General features: G+C 44.8%; 1 protein-coding gene across 2 annotated transcripts in view; it reads left to right on the plus strand.

The window, feature by feature from the left end:
- Window positions 1–360: 360 nt before the first annotated feature.
- Bfsp1 (beaded filament structural protein 1) overlaps window positions 361–27,461 on the plus strand; it is a 34,122-nt gene continuing 7,021 nt past the window's right edge. Inside the window, exons 1-5 of one of the 2 annotated variants that reach the window (XM_048348759.1) lie at window positions 361–737; window positions 3,841–3,901; window positions 15,809–15,904; window positions 17,697–17,789; window positions 21,658–21,765. In XM_048348759.1, coding sequence (XP_048204716.1) covers window positions 361–737; window positions 3,841–3,901; window positions 15,809–15,904; window positions 17,697–17,789; window positions 21,658–21,765 — 735 coding nt within the window. The remainder of the gene's footprint in view (window positions 738–3,840; window positions 3,902–15,808; window positions 15,905–17,696; window positions 17,790–21,657; window positions 21,766–27,461) is intronic. The other variant, XM_048348760.1, reaches the window with a different exon arrangement.

The following is a 27,461-nucleotide window of genomic DNA, read 5'->3' on the forward strand; positions in this document are numbered from 1 at the left end:
GGAAGCTCGCCTTGAGTTGCTTTCACAGCTCCCGGTGGACCCAGTCAAAAGAACATCGTGCCTCTCCTGTCCCCTGACCCGCCAGCCATTCAGTCAGAAAGCAACAGGTCTTCACAATCACAGAACAAAAACCGCATTGCCCAATTGAACCTTCCAACCCCAGAGCGTGTATGGGCCTCTAATCCGGCTCACAAAGCGGGGTGCTGCTCTTTCTATTGTTCTGGGCCGGGGGCCCTGAGTTGAAGCCCAACTGCTGATCCGCTCTGGAACGTCCCAGCGGCCTCCGATGGTTATTTAGCGGGTTGCTGGCTGGGCACGGGCCTCCTGGGGGAGGCTTGCTCACTCGCTCGCAGAGGAGCCATGTACCGTCGCAGCTACGTGTTCCAGGCCCGCCAGGAGCAATATGAACGGGCGGACCAGGCCTCTGGCCCGGCCGAGGCCGAGCTCCAGGTCCTAGAGTCCCGGGTCGCCGAGCCCAGCCTGGCAGCGCTGCAGGGACTGGGCGAGCGCGTGGCTGCCCACATCCAGCGCGCCCGAGCGCTCGAGCAGCGCCACGCGGGCCTCCGGCGGCAGCTGGACGCTTTCCAGCGTCTGGGCGAGCTGACCGGCCCCGAAGATGCCCTTGCTCGCTACATCGAGGCCAACCACCAGCGTGCTCGGGACCTGGTGGCTGAGCGCGCCCGGCTGGAGCGCCAGGGCGCAGAGGCGCAGCGCACGCTCGATGAGTTCCGGACCAAGTAAGCAGCCACATGGAGGGGGAGGCTGAGGCAAGGTGTGTGTGTCCTGGCAGCGCGGGTCTAAGGAACCAGGACTGGAGGCCCAGCTTTGAATCCAGACTACTGAAGGTCTCAGTCCAGCAGAGGGTTTGCAGGTGTCATTTTTTCCTTAAGCCTAACTTCTTTTTTATGCACTTCCACATTTACACGAAACCAGATCACTTATTTTTAGTATATTTTTTTCAGAAAATACATACAATAAGTGCACACTTCTCGTGTGACCATTAAAAAACAGATTTTCATTACCCAAATTCCCAGCCGGGCCCTGGTGGCTCACACCTGTGACCCTAGCTACTCTGGACTGAGATCTGAAGACTGCGTTTCAAAACTGTCATGAAAATTCATGAGACTTCTCTCCAAGCAAAAACCTGAAGTGGTGCTGTGGCTCAAGTGGTAGAGTGTTCAGCCTTAAGTGAAAAAGCTAAGGGACAGCACCCAGGCCCCGAGTTCAAGTCTCCTCTCTCTCTTTCTCTCTCTCTTTCTCTCTCTCTCTTTCTCTCTCCTCCCTCCTCCCTCTCTTGCACATTGCCCTTACCAAATTCCCTCCTCTTTTCCAGTCAGTCTTCTTCCAAACGAAATTGTGCTCAGGGGTGCTTAGGGTTCTGATTTGTTAGATCTCTCTCTCTCTCTCTCTCTCTCTCTCTCTCTCTCTCTCTCTCTTTCTCTCTCTGTTTTTGTAGAATTTCCCAACAAAATGTACTTCTACGTGTTTGTCTTTAAAAAATTACTTTTTTACTCTGTTAAATTTCAGAATTAGTCCAAATGCCCATTAATTGCCCTGGTTTTACTCTCTTCCAGAGCTAATTGTCTTGGAAAATCCATTCTCAGATTCTGGTAGTGAGATAGGGCCTGTTCAGAAGAATCTTGTGTACCATAAAGAGTCCAATGAACTACCTACTCTGACATCATACAAGAGAGAAACATGCTTCTATTTTGATGAAGCTTTGGGGGGATAGCAAAATGCAAATGAAATTTGTCATTGTAACCATTTTAAGTGTTTCAGTGGCATTGAATGCATTCATGACATTACGAAGCTCAGACATACCTGGTAGTTCAGTGGGTTGTCAGGATAGTCTGGAAGTCAGATGGCTGCAACTAGGTGGAGCTGTCGTCCACTGTGGTTTGTCTGAGCAGACTTGATTCTCATTTGTCTTCATAGAGGAACAGCCAAGCTGGGTGTTCCTGATCTTTTCTTGATTTCACTTGCTGTTGGATTCCATGCCTGTTACAGAGCAGCTCCATGGGCTCCTGTGGTTTATTTAAAAATTCCAGCTAATGTAGTCCAAACCATTCTTCCCTTGGAGAAGTTTCAAGTCTTTTGATTGAGGTGGTAGAATTTGAAAATCATTATGAAAACCACATGCATCCACATTCATGGATACACACACACACACACACACACACACACACACACACACACAGAGTTTGCTTTTACACTGCAGAGGTGGATGAGTTGAGGTAAAAACCATATAGAAAGGGGATGCATATGCTGCTGGCCCGTGCCAGCATTAGATAATTGTTTCTACTTGGGGATGTGAATAATTTCAAAATCAAGACTTTTCACATATCAAAGGCTAAGCAAAACATGAAACAAAACAAGAACCATGAAAATAAACAAAAAGTACAAAACACAGTGAGGAATAGAGTCAGTTAATCCAAACTGCTGAAAATCAAGCCATCTATATACAACAATCAAGCAATGAATGGAAACCAAAGTGTTGGTTTTCATCTTGTGAATTCATTTGTATGAACAGTTGAATTCTTATTGTGAATTCTGAATAATGAAATCTCTCTTCTAATATAATATCTAGATGGCTTCCTGGCATGTAAATTACTTGTGACATTATATTGCATTGCTTATCAACACATGTTTAAGGTACAGGAACCTGTAGATGTTCCTAGCAGGAAAGAGCAAGGAAAAAGCCAGATTTTGTTAACAGTTTTATTATTATTAATTTACTTATTGTCCATTTACCAACTCATTTTGGGGTCTATTAGAGTTACATGTGAAAGAAGCAGCTATCTGTGAAGTCCTGGTGTGTAAAATGTAAAACAAATACAAAGATGTGTAACTTACTGGTTGCTCTTGAGCTACTCAGATAACCTTGGAACTTAGGATGTGTTCACAGAGTGCCTGTTTCTCCAAATCCTTCCCCAAGCTCAGGACTTGTAATTCTGTGAACATAGGAGTGTGATTTTTCTATCATCTTTCACAACTGTGAAGTACTTGACTTGGGCCTATGACCTGGTTGTTCAAGGACACAGAAGAGAGAACCTGCTTTGCAGGTTGGGCTTTGGGTTGATTAGGATCTGTTGCAATGAATGACATAAACTCCATAGCATTTGCCTCACCACTGAGTGTCTGAAGGGTTTTTTGATGATCTCATCTGAGGGGAGGGAACCAGGGTATTTATGCACAGATTGGCTTCCAGCAGAGGTTGAGAGCTGCTCCCAGGAGTGCTCAGCTGCGCACACACAGCCTTCTCTGCCTGCTGGTCCTGAGGAGATCTTGGCTGGCTGGGCAGCCAAGGATGAGCTTCAGCACTGCCCTTGAGGATTTGACATGTCTCTCAACCTTGGTTTCCTCATTGTTCCTTTGAAATGTCAGTAAACTACTTCCTCTCAGAGTGTAGTAAGGATTAAATGACACAATCCCCCTAAAATGATGTTACACATATCTGTGAATACAGTTGCTTAAGGAGTGTATACCCGGTGAGGTTAAGAGCATCTGTTGTCTATCACTCAGTGTAGCCTTTCCCATCTCCTTGCTATAGCTGTGCTTGGGTTATGGTTATGGCAGTTTGAGCTCTCCAGGCTGGGTGACTTCCTGTTCCATTTACCCATCATCCAGTGCATTGTGCAAATATTACTACTTCCTCATGTGCGAAGGATTGGGAAATAGTGGGCAAAGAAATACAAAATTAGCTACTTCTTTGAGTTAAAATGAACTCATTTGGGGAGAGGGCACAGTATTATCTGAGCTCAAACTCGATGTTGGTTGTGTAATCTACACATATGCAAGTGTAGAAGCTGCCCAACTCTTGCTTTTGTGTCTCATTTGCAGGTATGAAAATGAGTGTGAATGTCAACTGGTGCTAAAAGAAATGCTTGAACGGCTTAACAAGGTGAGTTGAACATTACTTGGGGCTTAAATAGCTTAATTACAGTGTAGAGTGAAATGTCAGCAGCAATTGTATCCTGTACCTCATCTTTGTGTTATTTTAGGGTCCACCTATTTCCTTTGCTGTCATTCTCTTCCTTGCCTTTTTAATTTTAACTGAGTGTAAATAAACTCATTCACATACATAGCCTATGGTTGTATATGAGAAAACATAGACTAGTATGCTTAGTGTATTAGTATATTCCATTAATATAATAAAATTCCCAAGGCTGGTAACTTGTTTTTTTTTATTTTTGTAATTTATTTATTAATTAAAGAAAAGTTTTTTTTGCAAGGTGTTGTGCAAAAAGGGGACAGTTACATAGTAGGGCAGTGTGTACATTACTTGTGATATCTTACATCCTGTTTTTCTTTCCCTTCCCTAGGTCGGTAGACATATATACAATATACAATGTACCAAGAACATATACAGTAGCCACGTGGCCTACGCCAAAGAAAATTTGCCTAGGGCTTTAAATGTAATGCTGACAATAGACAATATGTCGACAATAGTCTTATATGAACGTACATACATAGCTTTTGAGCTATTGTGATCCACTGAGAGGTCAATTTTTGACCTTTATATGTTGAGTAGTTGTTTGGTTTTAGTTACATAATGTTGGGTTGCTGACCCAAACCTGTGGGAAATACCATTTGACAAGCAGTTTTTGGTTTCACAGACCTGGTCTCTACTGTCTCCCCCTCCCCCCACCTTAACAGTCATATATCAGGGAGATCATGCCCTTTTGTTTTCTGTGTTCTAGGCTTGTCTCGCTCAACATTATTTGTTCAAGTTCTGACCATTTCCCTGTGAATGCCAATATTTCACCATTTCTAATCGCTATGTAGTATTCCATTGTGTATAGGTACCATATTTTTTGGATCCATTCATCTGTGGAGGGGCATCTGGGTTGTTTCCATATTTTGGCTATTGTGAATTGTGCAGCGATAAACATGGAAGTGCAGGTGTCTTTTTGATATCTTGGGACCTGTTGTTCAGGATAGATGCCTAGGAGTGGTGTGGTTGGGTCATAGGGTAGGCCTATGTTGAGCTTTTTGAGAAACCTCCATACTGTTCTCCAAAGTGGTTGTAATAATTTGCACTCCCACCAACAATGGAGGAGAGTTCCTCTTTCCCTGCACCCCCTCCAGTATTTGTTGTTAAGGCTGGTAACTTGTAAAGAAAAGAGGTTTATTTAACCTTCTAGTTTTGGAGGTTGAAAGTCCAATCAGCATGATGTTGGGGCTTGTGAGGGTCTCTGGTTCCATTACATCATGATGGATGGTATTGTACTGAGGAGAGGTCACATGACAAGCTAGGAAGCCAGAGGGGCCAATCATGGCCTTCCATTATGCCCATATAGGGAAGATCCTCTTACCATGGCAGCACTTGGAACCAAGCTCCCAACACACAAGCTTTTGGGGAACACACTCATACCACATCCCCAAACCATAGCACTAGGTTATCAGAATATGCAGCATGACAGTGACCACTTGCTACTATCCTACTCTGATATACTGATCCCAAATAGCAAATTGAGGAATGAACTTGCTTTGAACAGTGGTTATTGAGATGACATAATACCTCCGCTCTGTCAGTTCAAAGTCTTGAGATTGCTGTTCTGCAGGAAAAGACTCACAAGGACGGAGAAAGAAACTTCCATTTCTCTTGAAACTCCCCCTTCTTAGAGCATGAAGACTAGCCCCATAGGGATGCCCAAGATCCTGGCAAACTTCATCCGGGAGCTGTTCCTCACAGGAGTTTTCTTCCTTCAATCCTCCATCATCAAGTGACTGGTTGGAATTTTCTACTGTAGCTGGGAGAACTTTGCTACAAACAGAATAATCCTGGACAGCAAAGATTGGACAAAACAAGGGGATGGAAAAGAACTTTAAGCATTAGTATCCACTTCCAATCATATCAGAGCTCAAATACAGAGTGGAAAAACCCATGGTGACCATTAGCTGAAGGGTTGCTTACTTAGGTCACATGGGTTGCCAGCTCCCACCCCATTCCATGCCTGTCACCTCAATATATTTGCTGATAAGACTTGATGCTCTTCTTTTCTGGACCCACATAGGTCTTAGAATCCCTTTTCACCCATAACTTCAGGCATCTATCTATTCCAGATAGTCAGGTGTAGGTAGCTCAGGATAGGTGCTAATGCCTTGTTCTCTCCAACCTCTGTTTTCCAAGGCTTCTTCTGCCAGTTAGTGGTAAGACCACAACTAGAATCTTGAGAAACAAAGATTCTCAATGTGTCAGTGTTATTTGCTTATGGTGTCTGTTCTGTCTATGAGCATTTACTCTAATGGGTTGTCTAAACCAGGATACTTTCGTGAAAGGGTAGCCATCAATAATTACATAGGTCATAAGATATTATGCCAAAGGTTGTGTCTGTGAACAACTGAAATGAATAACTATGGCAAACTAGATGGGAAAAGTTTTTTTATTAGCATACATGAGTGGTATGGGTGGGGAGGCTCATTGTGAGGTTCCTACACATGTAATTGATGTGTGAGAAGGACATATTACTATGTTTTGTTTTTATCATTTTTGGATTAAATATTTTACCTGCCCTAAAATTAAATGCAACTAGGAGAAAACTAGGAGAAAATGAAGGAAGCGGTGACACTGTTCTAAAAGAAATGTACTCATTACTTGACTTACATAACTGTAACCCCTCTGTATTCTGTATACCACCTTTACATAACAATGAAAACATTTAAAAAAGTATAAAATAAAGTTATAGAAAACCCAAAAAATTACTATGCAGTGCAATTGTTAAAATCTGGGTCTATCTTATGCCAAATGGCTTGACCTATGAGTACCCTAGACATTAACACAAAGATGGTGGTGTATTATTATCTCAATGTCCACAAAATCTGAAGTAATGTTGCATTTTTCATTTCTGATGTTAGTAATTTGAGGCCATGGTTTTTCTTACTTAACCTGACTTAATCTTTCTGATTAAGTATTATTATTGGTAAGCTTACTGATAGTTCACAGAACCAACATTAGAGTTTTCTTTATTAATTTTCTGTTTAGGGAAGGGAAAGGGAATATCAAAATCGAGAGACAAAGGATAAAAAGACAAACCATTCCAAAAGCAATATTTACAAAACCATTTGGTGTAAACCAACTGTACAACTCATGGGGGGGAGGGGGAAAGGAGGAGAGGGAGGGGGGAATGAGGGAGGAGGTAACAAGTTGAACAAGAAATGTACTCACTGCCTTACATATGAAACTGTAACATCCCTCTGTACCTCACTTTGACAATAAAGAAAAAATTCTGTTAAAAAAAAAGATGGTGGTGAGAGTGGGTTTCAGGAAATCCTTGAGGACACAGGTTTCAGGCAGCCTGGGAAGTGATGACTCCATGCCTGTTGTGTGTGAGTCAGAGCTGGGTTTTTTTTCTTATTAACATCCAATCCTGGTAACACTGGTAGCTTGTCCTGCTCTTGTTCCTGATGATAATCTCAGGTTGCCAACTTGGGCCACTATCTTGTCCACCGACCATGGCTTTCAAGGACTTAGATACCTGATACCCTTTACTTAGATGTCCATATCAGCTCTCCAAAGCCCCCTCCTCCTGACATCACCATATGCAGGCCTTTCCCTGGATTTGCTTCACGCAGCTCCTTCTCCAGGCTGGCACTAGGCACTTGGGCACACCGTCTTACACATGCTTCGAAGATGAGTGCAGAAGAATGGAGTCTCTCTTTTTACCCTTGGTGGAGAATGACTGGATTCTGCCACTGTTCTCTTGTTAAAAAAGCAATGCAGTCTCATTAGAAAAGCCAGATGCAAGAGATAATGTGAATGAATGACATATTCCTGTTTATTGTGACAGAGTGTGGATATTTTGATGTATTAGGCCCATAAGAATAGGATCAGGGTTTGGGAAAATATACTACTATGAACACAGGTGAGGTCTAGCACAAGGGATTGACATGACTTTTCTGGGCTGAGGCTAGAGCCCCCTGCTCACTAGTGAGTGGGACAAAAGAAGAATATAGCCTCATCTTACTCCTCTGCAGAGAATCCATTAGACTAGGGGAGAATTGCTTCATGTCTCTGAACTTCTGTAAAATGGGGACAATGATAGTTTCTACTATCATCAGGATATAACTATGTCTACATGCCCAATGAAAATGAAGCAACATAGTTTGTGTGTGTGTGTGTGTGTGTGTGTGTGTGTGTGTATCTCAATATCTATCTAAGTGTGGAGTGCCTATGTCCCTGATAGAATGAGAGGTGACTTTGGTGACTTTATTTTATTTGTGCCATACTGAGGATTATACCTAAGGTCTGTGCACGCTCCCCAAGTACTCTACCAGATGAGCCACTCCTCCAGCAGGAGGTACTTGTGTACATAGTGGATATAGGAGTTATTCCTTCACGGTTGTGAGTTGTATTTACCTTTTTGTGATAGAAAAAGTTCATTTTTAAATAAGACCAGGTAAAAATGAATCAGTGTAAAGAAAAAGACAGAGTAGCTAATCATCCAGGTGGTCCTTGGATATGGTGGGGGTCATGAACATAGCAAAGAAATGTGGAAATTGAAGTGGTCCTTGTGTTAGCTCGCAGGAGCATCAGAACAACTTTGGTTATTGGTGGTTCAGTTTTTCTTTCTTTTTTTTTGCAGTCCTGGGGCTTGGACTCAGGGCCTGAGCACTGTCCCTGGCTTCTTTTTGCTCAAGGCTAGCACTCTGCCACTTGAGCCACAGCGCCACTTCTGGCCATTTTCTGTATATGTGGTGCTGGGGAATCGAACCCAGGGCCTCATGTATATGAGGCAGGCACTCTTGCCACTAGGCCATATCCCCAGCCCGGTGGTTCAGTTTTTATTCCCTCCAAAATAACCCAGTCCAACCTCTTCTTTTTGCCAGGGGAAAAATTCACCCTTGAGGGTAAATGACTTTAGGGCTCCACAGCCTGCTCCTGGAAGGAATCTTTATATTGATGGCTCATTCTCCACCTTCTAAGAAAGTCAAGGAATCTGTTTCTTAGAAGGCAGAAACAAGGCCAGGGTACTGTAGGTTAAAGATGGTCTCTTAGGCTGTGATGTTGGAGTCCTGTGTTTATTTCTTGATACATCCTAGCTGTTTCCCAGGCATGATGGATGGCTTCTGGCCTCTGGCTCTTGGAATTTTCATGACTTCCCAGAGTTAGATGCTAACAGACAGGGAGCAAACCTTAGCCACTGAGGGCAAGGAGAGGACAGGTAAGTTCCTCAGTTCCCCCTGACCCCTAGGGCAATCCAGCATGGCCCTTAGTAGGGTCCGTAGTGGACTTGACTGTGTGTGTTTCACAGTGATAACCTACTTATCAACTCACCCTGATTGGCTTTCATCTTTTCCACTGCTGCTTCTCCCTCCCAACCTGTTCTTCCTGAAATCACCTCTCAATTAGGACATATACCCAGACTTTGCCTTGGGGTCTGCTTGGAAAGTTCAAATCAGGATAGCTCCCCAAGAAGTTGGCTGGTTGAGCATTGGGCATTTTTGTTCTCTGTCCCTGGAGATCATCAGAAGAGAAGAGAAAAGAAGAGAAGGATGAATGGATGGGCAGAATTCTCATCTTTTCAGATGGTCAGATGAGTGATTTTTGGCCAAAGCTTTGCATATCTGTATACGTAAAACCAACAAGATTTTGACTCTTCATTTACTCTCGCTGCCCATTTCCTATAGTGTCACAGGCACAAGGGATTCTTCCTTGGGTGTGTAACTCTAGAAATCCTTAGTCTAGTCTTTGTATCCTGTTTGGAAAATACCACAGTGTATGTGAGATCACTGGATACAATTTCTCTCAGAACCTACCATGCTTCCAGGCTGCCAGGTAATTAAATCTTCCAACCAGAGTACTTGCATTTCTAACATCCAGATAAGTGAACAGAAGCCACTCACTATGCACTTTGCACTATGCATTTTGAAGGGAAATAAATCCTTCAACATAACTACTTAAATGGTTTAGTCAAAGTTCATTCCAGCCACTTGATGGCACAAAGAAATTCGGATGACTTAAAAGTCAATATTTAAAAATATTCAAGTTTGTCCTTATCTTAAGGAAAATGAAAGGAGTTTTCCTCTTTTTTCTTTACAATCCCAGAATGTTAAGGCAATGTAGGTTCTAGTCAAATGATCTTATTTAGAAATAGCTAAAAACATGTAAAGACTTACATATTAAGTATTTTCCATGCAATTCACATGTCTCTAGATTTGTCTGGAAAAGCACAAACAGTAAGGGTGTTAGGGCATGGAAGGGTGGGGCATGAAGCTCCCACTTTTCTAGGATAGCAGTGTCCACATGCTCAAGGACTCCTCTGTTTGTTTGTTTTTTTTTTTTTTTTTGGCCAGTCCTGGGCCTTGGACTCAGGGCCTGAGCACTGTCCCTGGCTTCTTCCCGCTCAAGGCTAGCACTCTGCCTCTTGAGCCACAGCGCCGCTTCTGGCCGTTTTTCTGTATATGTGGTGCTGGGGAATCGAACCTAGGGCCTCGTGTATCCGAGGCAGGCACTCTTGCCACTAGGCTATATCCCCAGCCCCTCAAGGACTCCTCTGAAGTTGGAAAGGAACTTCCTGAAAAGAGGAGAGGAATCTTGAACGGAAGAGTTTAAGAGCTGGGATGCAGAGATCTGAAGGAAAGAAGGGTAGAGGAAGAGTGGAGAGAATGCAGGGGAGAGAGCAGAGTTGTGGGAAATGGGGAGGGGAGAGCCACTTGCCCAGCCTACTCCTCCAGGCTGGTTCTAGGCTCTAGGACAGCAACTTTAAAAGTATTTAAAAATTAAAGCCTACCTATCATTAAAATGGAGTCCCCATTCTTTAGCAATTGGCCTTTTAGTGAACCCCCTAAAATTTCTGTGAGGTGTTCAAGGCTGATTTTTCTAGGGTACATCAAATGCTGACTATGTCCTTAATCCTTTCTCAAAAATGACTAGGCTATAGCTCAGTGGTAGAGTACTTGTCTGGCATGCTTGAGACCCTGGGTTCAATTTCCAGCACCATAAAAAATAAAATTTTGGTTGGTCATGGGGCTTGAACTTAGGGTCTGGGCACTGTCCCTTAGCTCTTTTGCTCAAGACTTGCACTCTACCACTTTGAGTCACAGCACCACTTTCCTATTTTCTGGTGGTTAATTGGAGATATGAGTCTCACATACTTTCATGCCTGGGCTGGCTTTGAACTGTGATCCTCAGATCTCAGTCTCCTGAGTAGCTAGGAGTACAGACGTGAGCCACCAGCATCCAGCTAGAAGATCTTTAAAAAAATGTAAACATTCTAGACCAGTGGTTCTGGAACTTTACTGTGACTTGATGGTCTCCTGGAAAGAGTGTTAAAACCTAGATTCCTGGGGTCTGGTTTCAGAAATTTTGACCCAGTAGGTCTAAGACCCACTGGAGTATTTAGATTTCTCCCCAGGGCCCAGGTAGTGTGGTCCAGGCACCATACCATACTTTGGGAACTGCTGTTTACATCTAGAATGTGCATGCTACTAGGATTGGATTGTTTTTCAAAAATTGGAATGTTGACCTAGATTTTTCAATTCAGAAAAATCTAGATGCTTCTGCTAGTGCAATGTTTGAAAGTTCAGCTGACAGCATCCTATGCATAATAAAATTACAGTGTCTACACATTTCTGAGTTCTGGTATAAACAAAAGAAAACACATCCAAAACAAAACAAATTCTCTTTCACAAATCAGCAGTGGCACAATCCGACAGCATCAGCTCACCTGTGGGCTTTCTTTTTTAAAAATTTTTGGCAGGCAGTCAGGGAATTGCCTTCAAAACCAGATAATATGCTTGCTGAAGCATCTGGTTAGCTCCTATTTTAATGTCAAACATTGGTTGTCCTTTTATTATTATTACCAATAGTTTGCTTTTGCTGGTATGAGTTTGAACTCTGGGATTTGTGCTTGCTAGGCTGCTTGCCTGATTGGTGCTCTACCACTTCAGCTAGGTCTTCAACCCTGCTTTTGCTGTTTATTTTGGAAATTGAGTCTAATGGGTTTTTCTGTGTGGGTTGGCTTCAAACCACTGTCCTCTGGATCTCAGCCTCTTGGGTAGCTAAAATTACAGCTGTGAGTCACTAGTGCCTGCCTCACAAATAGTTTTAAAGTGTTAACTGATGGCCTGGTGATGAGGTAGGGAGGAATGGCAGACAGTAGGGGATCTACCCATACCTAACTCGTAACTAGTACAGAGAGGTCTACGATAGGCTCCAGTCCCATTATCTTCCATCAATTTTCACTGACCAGGGGGTGACCCACTGAACAGTCCAGCTCAGGCATCCCTTTGGTAAAGTAGACTTTAGGTTTTGACTGCACTTGGCAGAGCCCTGGAGTCACTTGATGGGCCTCTGTGGGGTGAGGACTGCTAGACAGATGGGATGTCTGTGGCCCATTATGCTCTGTCTGAAGAGGCTATCTGGATGAGGGTGACTACCCGTGATGGCTCAGTGGTACAGCATACCCTCAGCATACACAAGACCCTTGGTTCAGTCTTGAGCAGCTCCCTTTCACTCACTAGGAAAGCAACAAAGCATCCCTTTGTTGTTGTTGTTGTTGTTGGTGGTGGTGGTGGTGGTTGTAGAGCTTGAAATTGGTGCCTGAGTGCTGTCCCTGAGCTCTTCAGCTCAAGGCTAGCCCTTTACCACTTTGAGCCACAGTGCCACTTCTGGTTTTCTGGTGGTAAATCAGAGATAAGAGTCTTATGGACTTTCCTGCCCAGGTTGGCTTTGAACTGTGATTCTCAGATCTCAGCCTCCTGAGATGTTAGGATTATAGGTGTAAGACACCAATGCCTGGAGTGTTTGTTTTTGTTTTGTCCTGGGACTTGAACTCTGGACTTGGGCACTGTTCCCTGAACTTTTTTGCTCAAGGCTGGTAGCGCTCCAGCACTTGAGCCACAGCTCTACTTTTGACTTCTTGGTAGCAAATTGGAAATAAAGAGTCTCCTGATCTTTCTTACTCAGGTTGGCTTTGAAATGAGATCCTCAGATCTCAGCCTCTTAAATAGCTGGGATTATAGGTACAAGCCACCAGTCCCTGACTTTGACCCTATACATTGACTTTTGTGGAGGAGATGGATCATACTGGTGGCTTATAAAAATGTTTGAGAACCAATGACCCCCAGAATTCCTCTATTTTTAAATATTTGGCCTGTAGGTTACAACACAAGGTTCTTGAAACCCTAATTCTAGTTCTTCAGCTCTAGTAATTGTGGACTCACTTGGAGCAAAAAAGTAAAATGCTTGAGAATTCTCCATCTTACTTCATCTTCAGCAGGCTTAAGAGGGGCAAAGGGAAGGTAGAAAAATATCCAGAGAAATTGGCTCATGTTTTTTCCCCTAACATTCTGTCACTTTTGCCCCAGATTCATCATGTCTCTGTGACAGTTTGTCCCCAGCCCCAACCAGTTCACTTTGAAGTGTCAAATCACCTCAGAGAGAACCACTGCTCCCAGAGTGAGGATCCATCTAGAGCGGTTATTCTGACACAAGCCCCTGAAGTCTGTAAGCCTGATCTGTCAGCTCCTTGAAGCTCCAGCTTTGGTATCACAAGTGAAGACAGTCCTTGGGGACCACAAAGGTGAAGACAACTTGTGTGGAAGGCCCTTTCGTGGCAGGTCCTGCACAGAACGAGAATTTCCATTATCCTGGTTGTCAGCCTGGAACAACTGAAAATCTTCCTACATCAGTGGTCATTTCCAAGAATGTTAAGAAAGGGAACCTTCCCAGAAACTACAGTCTAAAGGCTTTGCTGGACCCCAAACTCTCCCCAAAGATGGGGAGTATCCCCAAATATTTTGGCCAGCTTACTTCCCTTGATTATCTTAATTCTGTTCATCCATGTATAGATAATATTTCTTAAGTAGGTTAGCCAAGCCATCTATCCACATTTATTAATAAGAGCCTATTGCTGGGCATCGGCTTGGCATTGAGGGGGGCGGTCCTGAGAGGCCGCCTTTCCTCCCTCCCTGGGGCGGGGTGGCTGTTAGCCACTCCTACCCCCCCCCCCCCCCCCCGGGTCCTGAACCAGAAAGGGTAGCTGACCAGCCTCACCTGGAGCACATGTAGGCCAAGAATGGCTCTGGGAAGCCCAGGGGGCGGTCCTGCGGGATGTGACTTTAGCCCGTGGAGGAGGTCCTAAGACGCCCCCTTGGAGGTACAGCCCAGGTAGCCTATCACTAGCGCCTAGCTAGTCAGTCCAGATCCCTCCCCTTCCTGCCATCACTACTGCTATAAATGTGGCTGTTTTTCCCTGAATAAACCGGAATTCCGAGAAGCTTTCTCCAAGAACTCCCGCGTGTCCTGCGTCCTCATTTAAGTGTGTGTGTGTGGGGAGGGGGCATCTTCGCGTCTACACACAATCCAAGGCTTGCACGTGGGGCCGCACTCCAGCTGTTCCACCCGTGGGACGGGGCGGAACACGCGCGTGGGTGAAAGGGTCCAACAGCCTATCATTAATATTCATGATACCTAGAAAAGTATGTCATTAAAAAGTCAGGAAGAACCCACTTAGCAAGGTCTCAGGGATTGACAGGGGTCTTAACATCCTAAGTTATGTTTACCTGGGATATCACATGATATACTGAAGTATCTGAGCCAATTTCTGACATCATAGCACAGACTCAGCAGCATGAACTGTTCCATTTTGTCTACCTGTTTTGTCCAAACAAGATCAGGTGAGGTGAAAGTCTAAGTCACCAGAACATTCAGTGAACAAATTCAACCTTCTGTGGGAAGTCATTTCTAACTTACAGGAATAAATGCTATGTGTGACAGCAATTGTTCTAAAAAATACCTATATTTTGTGTCAAAGCTACATCTTACAGTGGATGTTAACTACCCTTGGGAGAAAACTATTAAGTTATATGTTTCAGTATATAAAAAAGCCATTCCTCTGTTTTGGTTATTCTTGGCAAGGTATAGAGCAAATACAGATGTTATTTCGATTTTAGGGTACTTGGTATGTAAATATACTCTAACTCAGATCTCTCTGTCATATGAGGAGAAAGAGAGAGAGAGAGAGAGAGAGAGAGAGAGAGAGAGAGAGAGAGAGAGAGAGAGAGGAATGGTTTTATTATGTAGCCAAGGCTGGGCTATGTTGCCTAGGCCTGTCTTAAACTCATGATTCTCCTGCTTTAATCTATTGAGTGTCAAGATTATAAGCAAGTGTCACCATGCCTAGCTTTTCAGAACTTTCTAGATTAAGGTTTCTCAACTTAGACAATTTAGGCTAGAATGTTCTTTGTGTTCATGTTGGACTGGCATGCTGTCCTGTGTATTGTATGTTTAGCAACTTCCCTTGCCTCTGTCTGTTAGACTCTTTGACAAGCATTCCACCCTTCTAGCAATGACAATCAACATTATCTCCAGATCCCCATAGTGCAAAGTCTGATGACAACTATTTGATTTCCTCCTCCTCCTCCTCCTCCTCCTCCTCCTCCTCCTCCTCCTCCTCCTCCTCCTCCTCCTTGTCTTAGGGCTTGAACTCAGGGTCTGGGCACTGTCAGTGAGCTTCTTTCACTCAAGGCTAGCACTCTTCCACTTGAGCCACAGTGCCACTTCCGGCCTTTTCTGAGTAGTTTATTGGAGATGAGAGTCTCACGGACTTTCCTACCTGGGCTGGCTTCAAACCATGATCCTCAGATCACAGCCTCTTGAGCAGTTAGTATTACAGGCATGACTTTATAATCTTGACCAGATCTAATGACAACCCGATGCTTTGCTAGAATGCAGGATCTCAGATCCCTTCCCAGAGCTACTGAACAAAAAGTACGCGCCCAAGTGGTGTGTGTAAGCAGACATCCGGCTGATTTTATACCAAGGCACTTCTGAGATGCAAGATGTGGGACTTTCTCATTGCAGGAAGCCGATGAAGCCCTATTGCACAACCTGCGCCTTCAGCTCGAAGCCCAGTTTCTGCAAGATGATATTAGTGCAGCCAAGGACAGATACAAAAAGGTAACCTTGGCCTTTCTCTTGTACTTCAATCCAGAAACACTCAGTTTGGGATATTCATGGCTGAACACAGCCTACAGAAATAGCTACAGCCTTTGGTGTACATTTTCCTCTACACAAAACTAGGCAGCCAAGTCTTTGAGCACACCCACTGAAGAGTACATATATGTAGGAGCTTCACCTATCACACGTCCTAATTTTTATTCACCTCTACTGGTTTCTCACAGGCCTGACTTGTGGGGGGGGGGGGAAGTGCTGTACTGGAACAATCACATCCTAGAGCTGTGTATCCATCCATTAGTGGCCTGCCCTCTCTGGTCTGCTTCTTCACCTTCAAAATGCAAATGCCAATATCCCTTCCAGTGCAGCCATATGGGTTAGTGAAGAGAGGAGACCCAAGGGGGGCCTGAGCCTGAGCTCCCCCTTTGGTCTTCTCTCTCTAGTTGGTTCTGGAGTCCCTTTTACTTAACAGTGTCTGCAAGTCTTTGTTCAAGAATGTTCTCCTAGCAGCCAGAGACTGCTCTATCCTATAAGAAAATATTAGAGAACATAACCACTGGTTGATGGCAGGTGGTGTATCAATATTCCTGTCCCCTCTTGCCTGCTTGAGGCTTCTAAGTTCCCAAAGATTTCCATGAGCAGGAGCTCAGTGACTGTAGGGTGACTGATGGACAGCACACCCCTTGGGCTGCCTTCCCTTCCCCGTGTCTGCTGGACTGGACTCCACAGACTCACAATTCCTGGCTTCATCTTTCACATCAACCATTCCCACCTAGCTCCTCTCGAGGGTCTAGTGCTAGGAAAACCTAAACTAAAACAATGTGACAACGTAAGTCCAACCTAGAACTCAGGGAGGCCTCAGCCAACCTTTGGTTCTAGTTCTACCTGTGCAGGTGTGTTTGCACGGGGTCAATCCAGGCTCTGTGCCAGATGCTTTTCCTATTGGCATCCTTCAACTTCCCACCCTGCCCTGGCCTATCTCCTCCATTGCACCTTCCTTTTTGCTTCTGTTTACTTCTAGAAGCCTGGAAGCAGTACAGTGTGTTTGTGTGTGTGTGTGTGGGGGGGGTTGCAGTGGGGAGGACAATTTCAAAGTAGCTCAAAATAGTCTTAAGGCCAGGCCATTTAGAATAATGAGGAGGATAGCTGCCCTGGGAAATTTCCAGGATGCTCAGATAAATCCCTATGTTCAGAGGCCAAGATAGTGACATTATGCAATTGCTGTTTGTGTGGAGAGCTCTGGGGATAAAGGGAGGAAGGGAAGCTGTCTAGCAGAGGGAGGCAGCCAAGTACTGGTAAGGGTGTGGTCTCAGCTGAAGCCCAGCAGAAGCTGTGGAGAGTGTGAATCATACCACAGAGTTCATCCCACTTTGAGACAAGAGAGGTGCTATTTTGTACTACTCTGTTGGTAAGTCATTGGCCTGGGTTGGGATAAGGTGGAGCCCTTTTAGCTTCCTAGATGGAATGAGCATGGACTGGCTAAGGAAGCTCTCTGGTTAGGGCTATTATTAATGGGCTCAGTGCTTGGGTGGGTAAAGGGTTTGTAGGATTCCCCCCAACCCCAGGCTTAGGTTTATTCACATGCCCTGCTGTTGTTGTAAAGGTTAAAGGGAATGGGAGTGCTGCCCCTTGGGAGACACATAGGAGCCATTCCCGGCAGCCAGTCCGCACCCTCTTTCCACTCTCAATGTGATCATGGCTGTGGGAGAATGTATAAATGGGTCCATTCATGGGTTCTCCTAGGATAAGGGAAACACTCAGCTTACAATGAAAACCACCTTCCCTCCTCCAACAGAACCTGCTAGAAATTCAGACCTATATCGGCATCCTGCAGCAGATCACCCAGACGGCTTCTCCAGCATCCACCATTATGACTGGGATGAAGGAGGTGAGCATTGGAGCCAGGCTGCAGGGAAAGCTTACCTCTCCTGGGAGAGCCATACTTGCAGCCTTTTTTCACTTTTTTCTCCTTTGATAGTGGGCTTGAACTCAGGGCCTAGGCACCATCCCTGAGCTCTTTCGCTCAAGGCTAGCACTCTACCATTTGAGCCACAGTGCCACTTCTGGTTTTCTGGTGGTTAATTGGAGATAACAGTCTCATGGACTTTCCTGCCTGGGCTGGTTTTGAACTGTGATACTCAGATTTCAGCATCCTAGAATTACAGATGTGAGCCACCAGCACCTGGCCTTTATTCACTTTTTTAATGGGCTTAGTTGACCTTGGTAGTGGTATAAGGACAAGCAGTGGGTCTGACTGTGAGGGGAGCCATAGCCGCTTCTGTGAAGTTCATTCCTCTGTTCACATGTTCGTTGTTCATGCTAGACATCAGAGGGCCTAAACCATGTCAATGACCATTGCCTTAGATTTTTTTCCCCACTCTTGTGTACTTCATAGGAAATCAACAAGCCGTGTTTCCAACTAGTGTACTGTTGTAGTCAGTTTTGAATAACACAATACCACAGGATGGAGAGATCACAAAGAAAACAGGGTTATATTGACTCATCCAAAAGGGCTTCATCTGATGGTGGCAAGTCCTGAGACAGAATAAGACATCACAGGGAGCAGGAGAGACAGGGACTCTCTCTCTCTCTCTCTCTCTCTCTCTCTCTCTCTCTCTCTCTCTCTCTGTGTATGTGTGTGTGTGAGTGAATGTATTTAATTTCTCTTTTCTTGTAGTCATCAGGATTCAGTCATGGGGGCTCCATCCTGTGACCATCTCTAATCTTTACACTTAATGTCCTCATCTCTAACATCATGGCTCAATTAAGCTTCATTTTTTTTTTAAAACAAGGTCTCTCTTAGAACTCTCTATCCTCCTGCCCCAGACTTCTGAGTGCTGGAACTATAGGTGTGTGTCACTATACCTGGTTAGCTTCCATCTTCTTAATACTTGGCAATGGGATTATACACCAGCATGAATTTTTGGAGGGGATGAACCATATTTCACTGCTGTTGACTCCCCATTATGGATGAGAGTTTCCCACTGCGCTGTGTTCTTGATATGACAGTCTTTATTGTGATTTTATATTCTTCTGCTAAGTATCTGATTGTGGCTTGAATTTGCATCCTCAGTGATGCAGGATGGATAGCATCTTTTGCATGCTTATTTGCCACTCTTCAATCTTCTTTGTTGAAGAATCTACTCGTGGCTTTTGCCCAATTTAAAATCTGGGTTGTGTCTAAGTGTGCTGCTATTACAGAGTACCACCATTGACAGGGTAATTTATAGTCCCCGCCCAATCTAATTCAAGGTGTCTTACATGCAAGTATGGTTTTCAAGTCCTACCATGCATTCTCATGTCACAAAACCCTTCTGGGTCCAAAGAATATAGAGCATGCATCCCCTGGGAAGCCTGAGACAGTCAGGATGCCCATCCTAGCTGGACCTCAGAGCTATGAAGTCACATGCTGCATTGCAGCAAGATCTCCTGAGGTTCGTGGGCACATCAAAAATGGAGAGGCATAGATTTAGAAAGTGATCCATTTCATATGAATCTTGGATTAACATTTCTGAAATGTGGTTATGATGGTGACTCTTGTTATTGTTCTAGAGATCATGGAAATCACCTTTGCATGAATGATAGAGTCACCATAGTTGGCTTTGTCCCCTAGGAACACAAACTGACTTATTGATGGGTCAGTAAAGCATAATGTCAGTGCCAACTAGCCAGAAGTCACATGGGACTCAATTGGGGCCCATGGGGGCTGAGCTTGTTATTCCCTGCATCATGGGGCCTACACACTGGAAACTTTAAGGCTGCCTCAGTTGAGGAGGGATGTGGCATGGATCAGTGCCTAGGAAGTGATGGGGGGAGGGAGGGAGGTAATCAGTCATGCTCTGGGTTAAGTGCTCTCAGAAAGAGGAGAGTTCCATGGTTGTGTCTCTTGGTAACTGAGTCTGGGATGCTGAGGAATACAGTGTGGCTACTTGTTCTTGATAATGAGGCAGCACATTATGATAATGGGAAGGGTACACTTGGTTTTTCCTCTGATAGCTTAGTGATTTTTAAAATCTGTGCTCAAATAACATTTCATGGTGGTCTTGTTTCTGCTTCCTTTTACCATGGTCCTAGAGTGACAGGTTTGGATGCATCATTTCTAAACAGGGAGCACTGTGGCCTGGCTATTAGTGTTAGTTATCAGCCCAAAGCCATCTTCCTTCCTCTGCAGTGTTTCAGGGATTTCTACATGTGAAGCTCTGCAGGAAGGTGGCAGAGAAGGATGTAATGGTGAACAGGATCAAGGCAGTGAGCAGAGGCCTGCAGGAGTTGGTATAATAGCTTTGCACTGTGGCTACTGCCATCCTTAGGGTGAAGATCTAGAATTTGCAAACTGTGGTGTATTTCAAATGTACCACACATGAAATTCCCTAGAAAGAACCTGATTTCCCTTTTGCTATTCCTAGCTGCATGCATTCTTGTCTACATCTTTGAGGCAGGGAGATGAGGAATTAGACCACAAGAAACAAATAAACCAAAGACAGAGAAGCTGGCTGGAGAGAGAGAGAGAGAGAGAGAGAGAGAGAGAGAGAGAGAGAGAGAGAGAGAGAGAGAGAGAGAGAGAGAGAGAAGAGAGAGAGGGAGAGAGAGAGAGAGAGAGAGAGAGAGGGAGAGAGAGGTCAGAGTCCCAATATCCCTTTCAAGGACAAGCCTATGACCTAACTTCCAATGACCTAACTTCCTCCTAATAGGCTCCACCCCCTAAAGGTTTTACCACCTCCCAATAGTCCCACATGTTGACAACGAAGTGTTTATCCATAGGACTTTGGGGGGACACTCCAGCAGGCTTCTTTGTGAGGCATTTGTGAGCAGGGGACTGACTTCACAGGTGGCACTGAACACAGAGGGCACTGGGGTAGACTTGGCTTTTGCACATGTGTGTCTTTGATTCTGCCCACTCTGTGGGGCTTGTGTTGGAGGAAGGCTTTTGAACAGCCAGGCACTTGTGAATCAATATGAACATTATTGCCTAGACAGTAGAGAAGTGAATGAGGATGGGGAGATGTGTGGCAGAGTATGGGCTTGGAGGAGATTTCCTTCTGGGCAATTCCACAGAGCAGCCATAGGATGGTATATAGAGGCCCTTCTGGGGCCCCACTTCACTTTCACCTTTTGGGGTCCAATGGCTCCTGCTTTGCATTGCCACAAGTTGATGGCACAGAGTGTCTGCATTCCAGGTTTTTCTTTTCACAGAAGGGAAAATGAGGGCTTTGAGAGTCAGATGCTTGCTAGCCAGTTGATGATACAAACAGGTCTTCACTTAGGTCTCCTAATAGTCTTTTGTGCTTTTAGAAGACAACACCAAAGACATGAACAGTGGCTGTTATGGGCCCGTCTGAACCCTCACAGGTTGGAAAATTAGGATTCCATAGATGGATCATTATTTCTCACTGTTCAGTGTCAAGGTTCCAGCAAGATCAGGATCTGCTGAGGGCTCACTTCCTGACTGGCAAAGGTCACCTTCTTGCTGTGTGCTGATGTGATGGGGCAATTGAGTCAGTACCCAGTCTCTTCCTCTCCTCATAGGGCACTGATTCTCATCATGGGGCCCTGCCTTCATGACCCCATCTGATCCTAATCACATCTCAAAGATCCCACCCCCTTATACCACCACTTTGAAAATGAAGGTTGTCAGCCATGGATTTGGGAGTGACACATAAACATTCAGCTCATACAGGACCCCCACACTGTGCTTTCTCCTTTCTCCTTTGTCTTTGCTTCTGTGTGAGAGTTTGAGTCTGGTTTTCTTCATGCAGGAGAAGCTCCTGACAGAACGGGAAGTGGCGGCCCTGAGGAGTCAGCTGGAGGAGAGCCAGGAGGTGCTGCACCACCTGCAGGTGCAGAGAGCAGAGCTGCAGGCTCAGGTAACCACCATACCCCGGTGTCTGCTACCTGCCAGTGGTCATTCCCACCACACCTATGTCCTATGCATGCACAGGTATCCAGCTCTATGAATTGTCACACCAAACACACCCATGTGCCTGGCACAGCCATAGTGCTTTGCCTTGGACTGAGGTTTCCTAGATGCAGGATTTTCAGTACTCAGCCTGGAAGAGGCCTGGGTATATGGGGGTCATGTGATACCAGTCCTTCAGCCATTCTCCTCATGTTCCTTTTGGGTTCTTCCCTTCTCCCACCACGGGTGAGCTGTCTCACTGTCATCTTGGATTCATTTACCCAGATCAAACTTGCTAAGAATAAGTAGACACATACTGGAGTGTGTGTGTGTGTGTGTGTGTGTGTGTGTGTGTGTGTGTGTGTGTGTGTGTGTTGGTCCTGGGGCTTGAATTCTGGGTTTGGGCATTATCCTTGAGCTTTTGTGCTCAAGGTTAGTACTCTACCACTTAAGCCATAGTTCCATTTCTGTCTTTTTTGGGTAGTTAATTAGAGATAAGAGTCTCCTGGGCTGGCTTTGAACCACAATCTTCAAATCTCAGCCTCCCAAGTAGCTAGGATCACAGGTGTGAGCAACTGGATCACAGCTACTTATTGGATTTTTATCCTACACTTTTTCAAATCTGTGCTTTTTGCTTTTCCTCTTTTGTAATGAAACTTGTGCTTTGACATTTGATTATCAACCAGGAAAGAATGATTGTAGCAGTATTTGCCTCCAGTGGGACATTTGCTAGTATAAACCTCACATTTCTACTCTGCCTCTTCCTACTCCTCTTTCAATTGGAGCTCCATTTGAAAGCTCAGTCCAGTCTGTTTCTGTGGCCACCCTGTATTCCAGGCTAAGAGGCTTCGTGCTCATCCCTCAAATCCTTTAGTTTTCTGTCTTTGTTACCATCCAGTTGATCATGTTGATGGGGTTGATACTGCCGCTTCCTGTAAGGTTGTGTAATCACATTTCCCAGGTCAGGCAGTTACTTGTACAGGACAAAGAACAGCAACAGCAACAACAACAACAACACCCTAAAAGTCTGATTCGAGTGATCTGGTTGTTATATGTTCTTCTAAAGCCTTGGCTATACATGGTTCATTTTATAGACATTCAGTGCCCCCCACATCTGCCCAGGCTCTCATTTGGGGATTGTGGAGCCCTACTTCCCCAGTACAACTGTTGGAGCTGCAAAGCAACCCAGGGACCACGACTGTCATCTGAGCTGAGGGTCACGGAGGGAGAGGGACACCCCTAGAACTTGTCCTTTGGAGACAAACTATGGCTTCAGGAGCACATTCCCATCTTGGTGACTGTGGTCTCATCTAAGGTCCTGAACAGACAGAAGGAAAGAGAGAAAAAGATAGAGAAGGAGAATTAAAGGGAGAGAGAGAGAGAAAGGGAGCATCTAGGGAGAGAGGATCTCTATATAGATGGGATGTGTGTATGTGTGGTGCGTATGCATGTGTTATGTGTACATGCATGTGGTAAGTATATGTATGTGAGCTGTGTCTGTGAGGTATTATGTGGTTAGTGTATGCAGGCTGTGTGTATGTCTGTGTTCTGTGCATTGTGTGTTGTCTGTGTGCATGTGTGACATGAATGATTGAAGTAGGCTCAGGGCAAGCCACAGTTGTAGACATCCATTTTTTTCCCCAAACAGTTATAACTCATTGGATATAAAATGAATTTTGCAGAATTGACTAATATATATATATACACACACATATATATATAGTAGAGCCAAGAGCTGGTGGCTGTCACCTGTCATCCTAGCTACCTCGGAGGCAGAGATCAAGAGAGTCGTGCTTTGAAGTCAGCCTGAACAGAAATATCTACGAGAGTCCATCTCCAAAATAACCAGCAAAAATCAGGGCTGGAGGTGTGATTCAAGTGATCAGAGCATCCGCTGAGCAAGCAAGGATGTGCAAGTGTGAGATCTTCAGTTCAAATCCTGGTATAGGCAAAAAAAAAAATAGTAGAAACCAGCAACCTTAAACTATACAATATGAAATAACAGAATGCATAACAAGCGAAAAGGTAGGGTTTGTTTTTATTAAACTTTTGTTTTAAATGTATAACTATTTAAATAAGTATATATATTTAAACATACAAATAATTGTTCATAGGCGCACACATTTCTATAACACTTGTGGCTTGTAGTATGGAATGTGTCATTTCCTGAGGCTGTGGTGACAAAATTGAGAACCAGGGCTGGGGATATGGCCTAGTGGCAAGAGTGCTTGCCTCATATACATGAGGCCCTGGGTTCGATTTCCCAGCACCACATATACAGAAAATGGCCAGAAGTGGCGCTGTGGCTCAAGTGGCAGAGTGCTAACTTTGAGCAAGAAGAAGCCAGGGACAGTGCTCAGGCCCTGAGTCCAAGCCCCAGGACTGGCCAAAAAAAAAAAAAAAAAAAAAAAAAAAAATTGAGAACCATTGCTCTAAATTCTAAGAAGGAGGAAAAAAGGTTTTTTTTTTCTTTCTGTACATGTATGCATTTGCTAAATATGAAAAAAAAAGAGGTCTCGTGAAGGATGAGTATGGTTCTGAGGATGTGAAATGAACCTGTCCCCACCAGAACTGCTGCAGGGACTTGCAGTTGATTCTGGTGTTTCTGAAGCGGATGCTCCACCTTCCCTTTCTGTGCGGCTCTCTCCCTCATTCCCCACAGCCTTTGGTAGTCTGGTAATGCTTGCAGATTTCTTCTCAGAGAAATGTGGTTAAAGGCACAAAATATTAATTTTTTTGGCAATTGAACCCTACCTCATGCTTGCTGGGTAAGCACTCTACCATTTGAGCCATTCTACCCTCCATGATGTCCCACATAGCTGAGATGATAGGTGCATGCTACTGTGACCAGCTTTTAATTAGTTGAGATGGCGTTTTTGAGCTTTTTTTTTTTTTTTTTTTTTTTTTTTTTACTTGACCATCCTGGAACCTTGATTCTCTTAACCTCAGTTTCCTGAGTAGCTAGGATTGCAGGCATGAGCCACCACATCCACTTAAGACAGTTATGTAAACCAAACCACTTATACTGAAACCATTATCAAAATGTTATCAAGTCAGTTCAAATATAAGGTATACAGACAGCACTTGACTTACAGTGGGGTGACATCTGGACATACACATGATAGCTGAAGTACAGCTCACCTTGCACATCCTAACTCAGCAGCACAGCAGGTCCAGCACGCTGGTCCTTTCCCCTCGTGGTCTCCAGGCTGACACAGAGCTCCTCTTGGAAAAGAGCAAAATGCAAAATGAGAACTATGGTCTCTACAGAGTTCACGTTGCTTTCGCACTATGGTAAACTGGGGAAACCCTCAGTTGACCTGTTGAAAGCCTAGGATGCTGTGAATATACTTATATAGCAGCCTTCAGTATCTATGGGCCATGGGTCCCAGGACCCCATAGATACCAAACCATGGGTGCTCCCATCCTTTCTGCAGCACACAGAACTTTTGTGTATAACCTATGTGATGCTCTCACAAGCTATCAGTCATTCTCTAAGTGTATACCTAAGTCATCTAAGTGTATGTAAATGCTTGTTAGTAAGTATGCAACTACTTGTTATTCTGTGTTGTTCAGGGAGTACTGACTGGAGAAAGATGTCTGTGTATACTCAGTACAAATGATATTAAGAAATATTTTCAATCCCCAGTTGGGTCTGTGGATCTGGGTTCAATAACAAAATCTAATGGTGAGGCTAATGAACAGTTTTCTGCCTTCACCAGTTATCTAGGGACTTACAGTGAGACCCATCAGTCTCTTGTTGCTCTGGAAGACAGATATCACTGCAAGTTCAGTTTGTTTCTCTGCTCTGGGTCTCCTGAGGCAGAAATAAAGGTGGGTTGGCCTGAGCCAGTGCCCAGAAGAACTTTGTGGAGAATTTGTACCCAGTTTTATTCAAGTTGTTGGTGACAGAATTCCACTCAGGTATGCTCCTAGGAGTGAGGACGCTGCCTCTCTGTTGGCTCTTGACCAGAGTGCTCATAGAGGCCAGTATATCCTTTTTTTTTTTTTTTTTTGGCCAGTCCTGGGCCTTGGACTCAGGGCCTGAGCACTGTCCCTGGCTTCTTCCCGCTCAAGGCTAGCACTCTGCCACTTGAGCCACAGCGCCACTTCTGGCCGTTTTCTGTATATGTGGTTCTGGGGAATCGAACCTAGGGCCTCGTGTATCCGAGGCAGGCACTCTTGCCACTAGGCTATATCCCCAGCCCCAAAATTACATTTCTTTTTTTTTTTTGGCCAGTCCTGGGCCTTGGACTCAGGGCCTGAGCACTGTCCCTGGCTTCTTCCCGCTCAAGGCTAGCATTCTGCCACTTGAGCCACAGCGCCGCTTCTGGCCGTTTTCTGCATATGTGGTGCTGGGGAATCGAACCTAGGGCCTCGTGTATCCGAGGCAGGCACTCTTGCCACTAGGCTATATCCCCAGCCCCCAGTATATCCTTTAGCTTAAGGTCTCTTTGTCTTTGAAGCCAGCAGCAAGAAGGCTGGGAACTTCTTAGGAGTGCAAATACATACACTGGGGTCTTAAGAGGGAGAGTGCTTACCTAGCATGTGTGAGGTCCTGGGTTCAATCCCTAGAACTGTTAAGAAAAAAAAAAAAAAAAGCAAATTCACTGGCACATCCCGGACCAACAGAGTCATTAATCTGGCAGTGAAATCCCTCTTTTCAGCATCCCCAAACTTGTTATTTCACAGGATCAAGTTTAGCTCAGTCTAGCTCAGGCTGGAAGGATCAGAGCCTGTGACGGAAATGGGAGCTTTTTTCTTCAGGTAAGTGGAACATAGAATCACATGACCCCTGGAGATGGCATTTCTTACAGGCTGAAGAGAAAGGACAGGCGAGTCTGGCTCCCTAAATTGCATTGACTGAGAGTTCTGTGTCAAGAAAGTGAAAAAAGCTTAATTGCCAACTTGGAACCTCAGAGGCTTCCTTTCTCATTACAGACTCGTGACGCCATCTAGTGGTTAGTTTGATAAGACAGACATAATTAGTAAAGGGTACGATTTAGTTTCTCTTGAGAAAAGATTTTGTATCCTCACTGCTCCAGGTGGGGCTCACTGTCACACTCCCACATGTGCCTCACTGTTCACAGCTCAGTGCAGAGACACAGATAAGCCAGGCATTCTAGTGGCCCCAGCATGATCACTGCAGATCACCTCAGTATATCAAGTTTAAGTTGCCACAAGACCCACCTCTTCTTGCCTCTCTTTTCAGGGTCATCTTGGTCTCTCCTCTTTAGGTGACCTTGCCCATCCTCTACTCCTCTCCTGGCCACTTCTGTGGTATCTAGTCTTTGACACATTACCTCTTTCCTTTCTTAGGACTGAGGGCTGGCTCTACCTCTTCTTGGAAGCCCTCAACACATATGTGAGTTGTTCCAGGCGTGTGTGTGTGTGTGTGTGTGTGTGTGTGCGTGCGTGTGTGTGTGTGTGTGTGTGTGTGTGTGTGACAGAACCATCTCCTGCTTGGACTGTGGATCCTGGGTCTCATTCTCCAACAGCCAGGCTGATGAGCCTGTGTCCCACACAGTGCCAAGGTAGTTCAGGCCAGGGACTTCCCTAACCTCAACTTGAGCTTGTGAGAGTGGGGCTCTTAGTTTTCTTGAATATCCTTCCTTCTGAAGAATAGTTTAAATAACTGTTGTAAAACTGTGTTGATGTGCCAGG

This window comes from Perognathus longimembris, chromosome 6 (genome assembly GCF_023159225.1).
Source record: "Perognathus longimembris pacificus isolate PPM17 chromosome 6, ASM2315922v1, whole genome shotgun sequence".
Classification (NCBI taxonomy): Eukaryota; Metazoa; Chordata; class Mammalia; order Rodentia; family Heteromyidae; genus Perognathus; species Perognathus longimembris.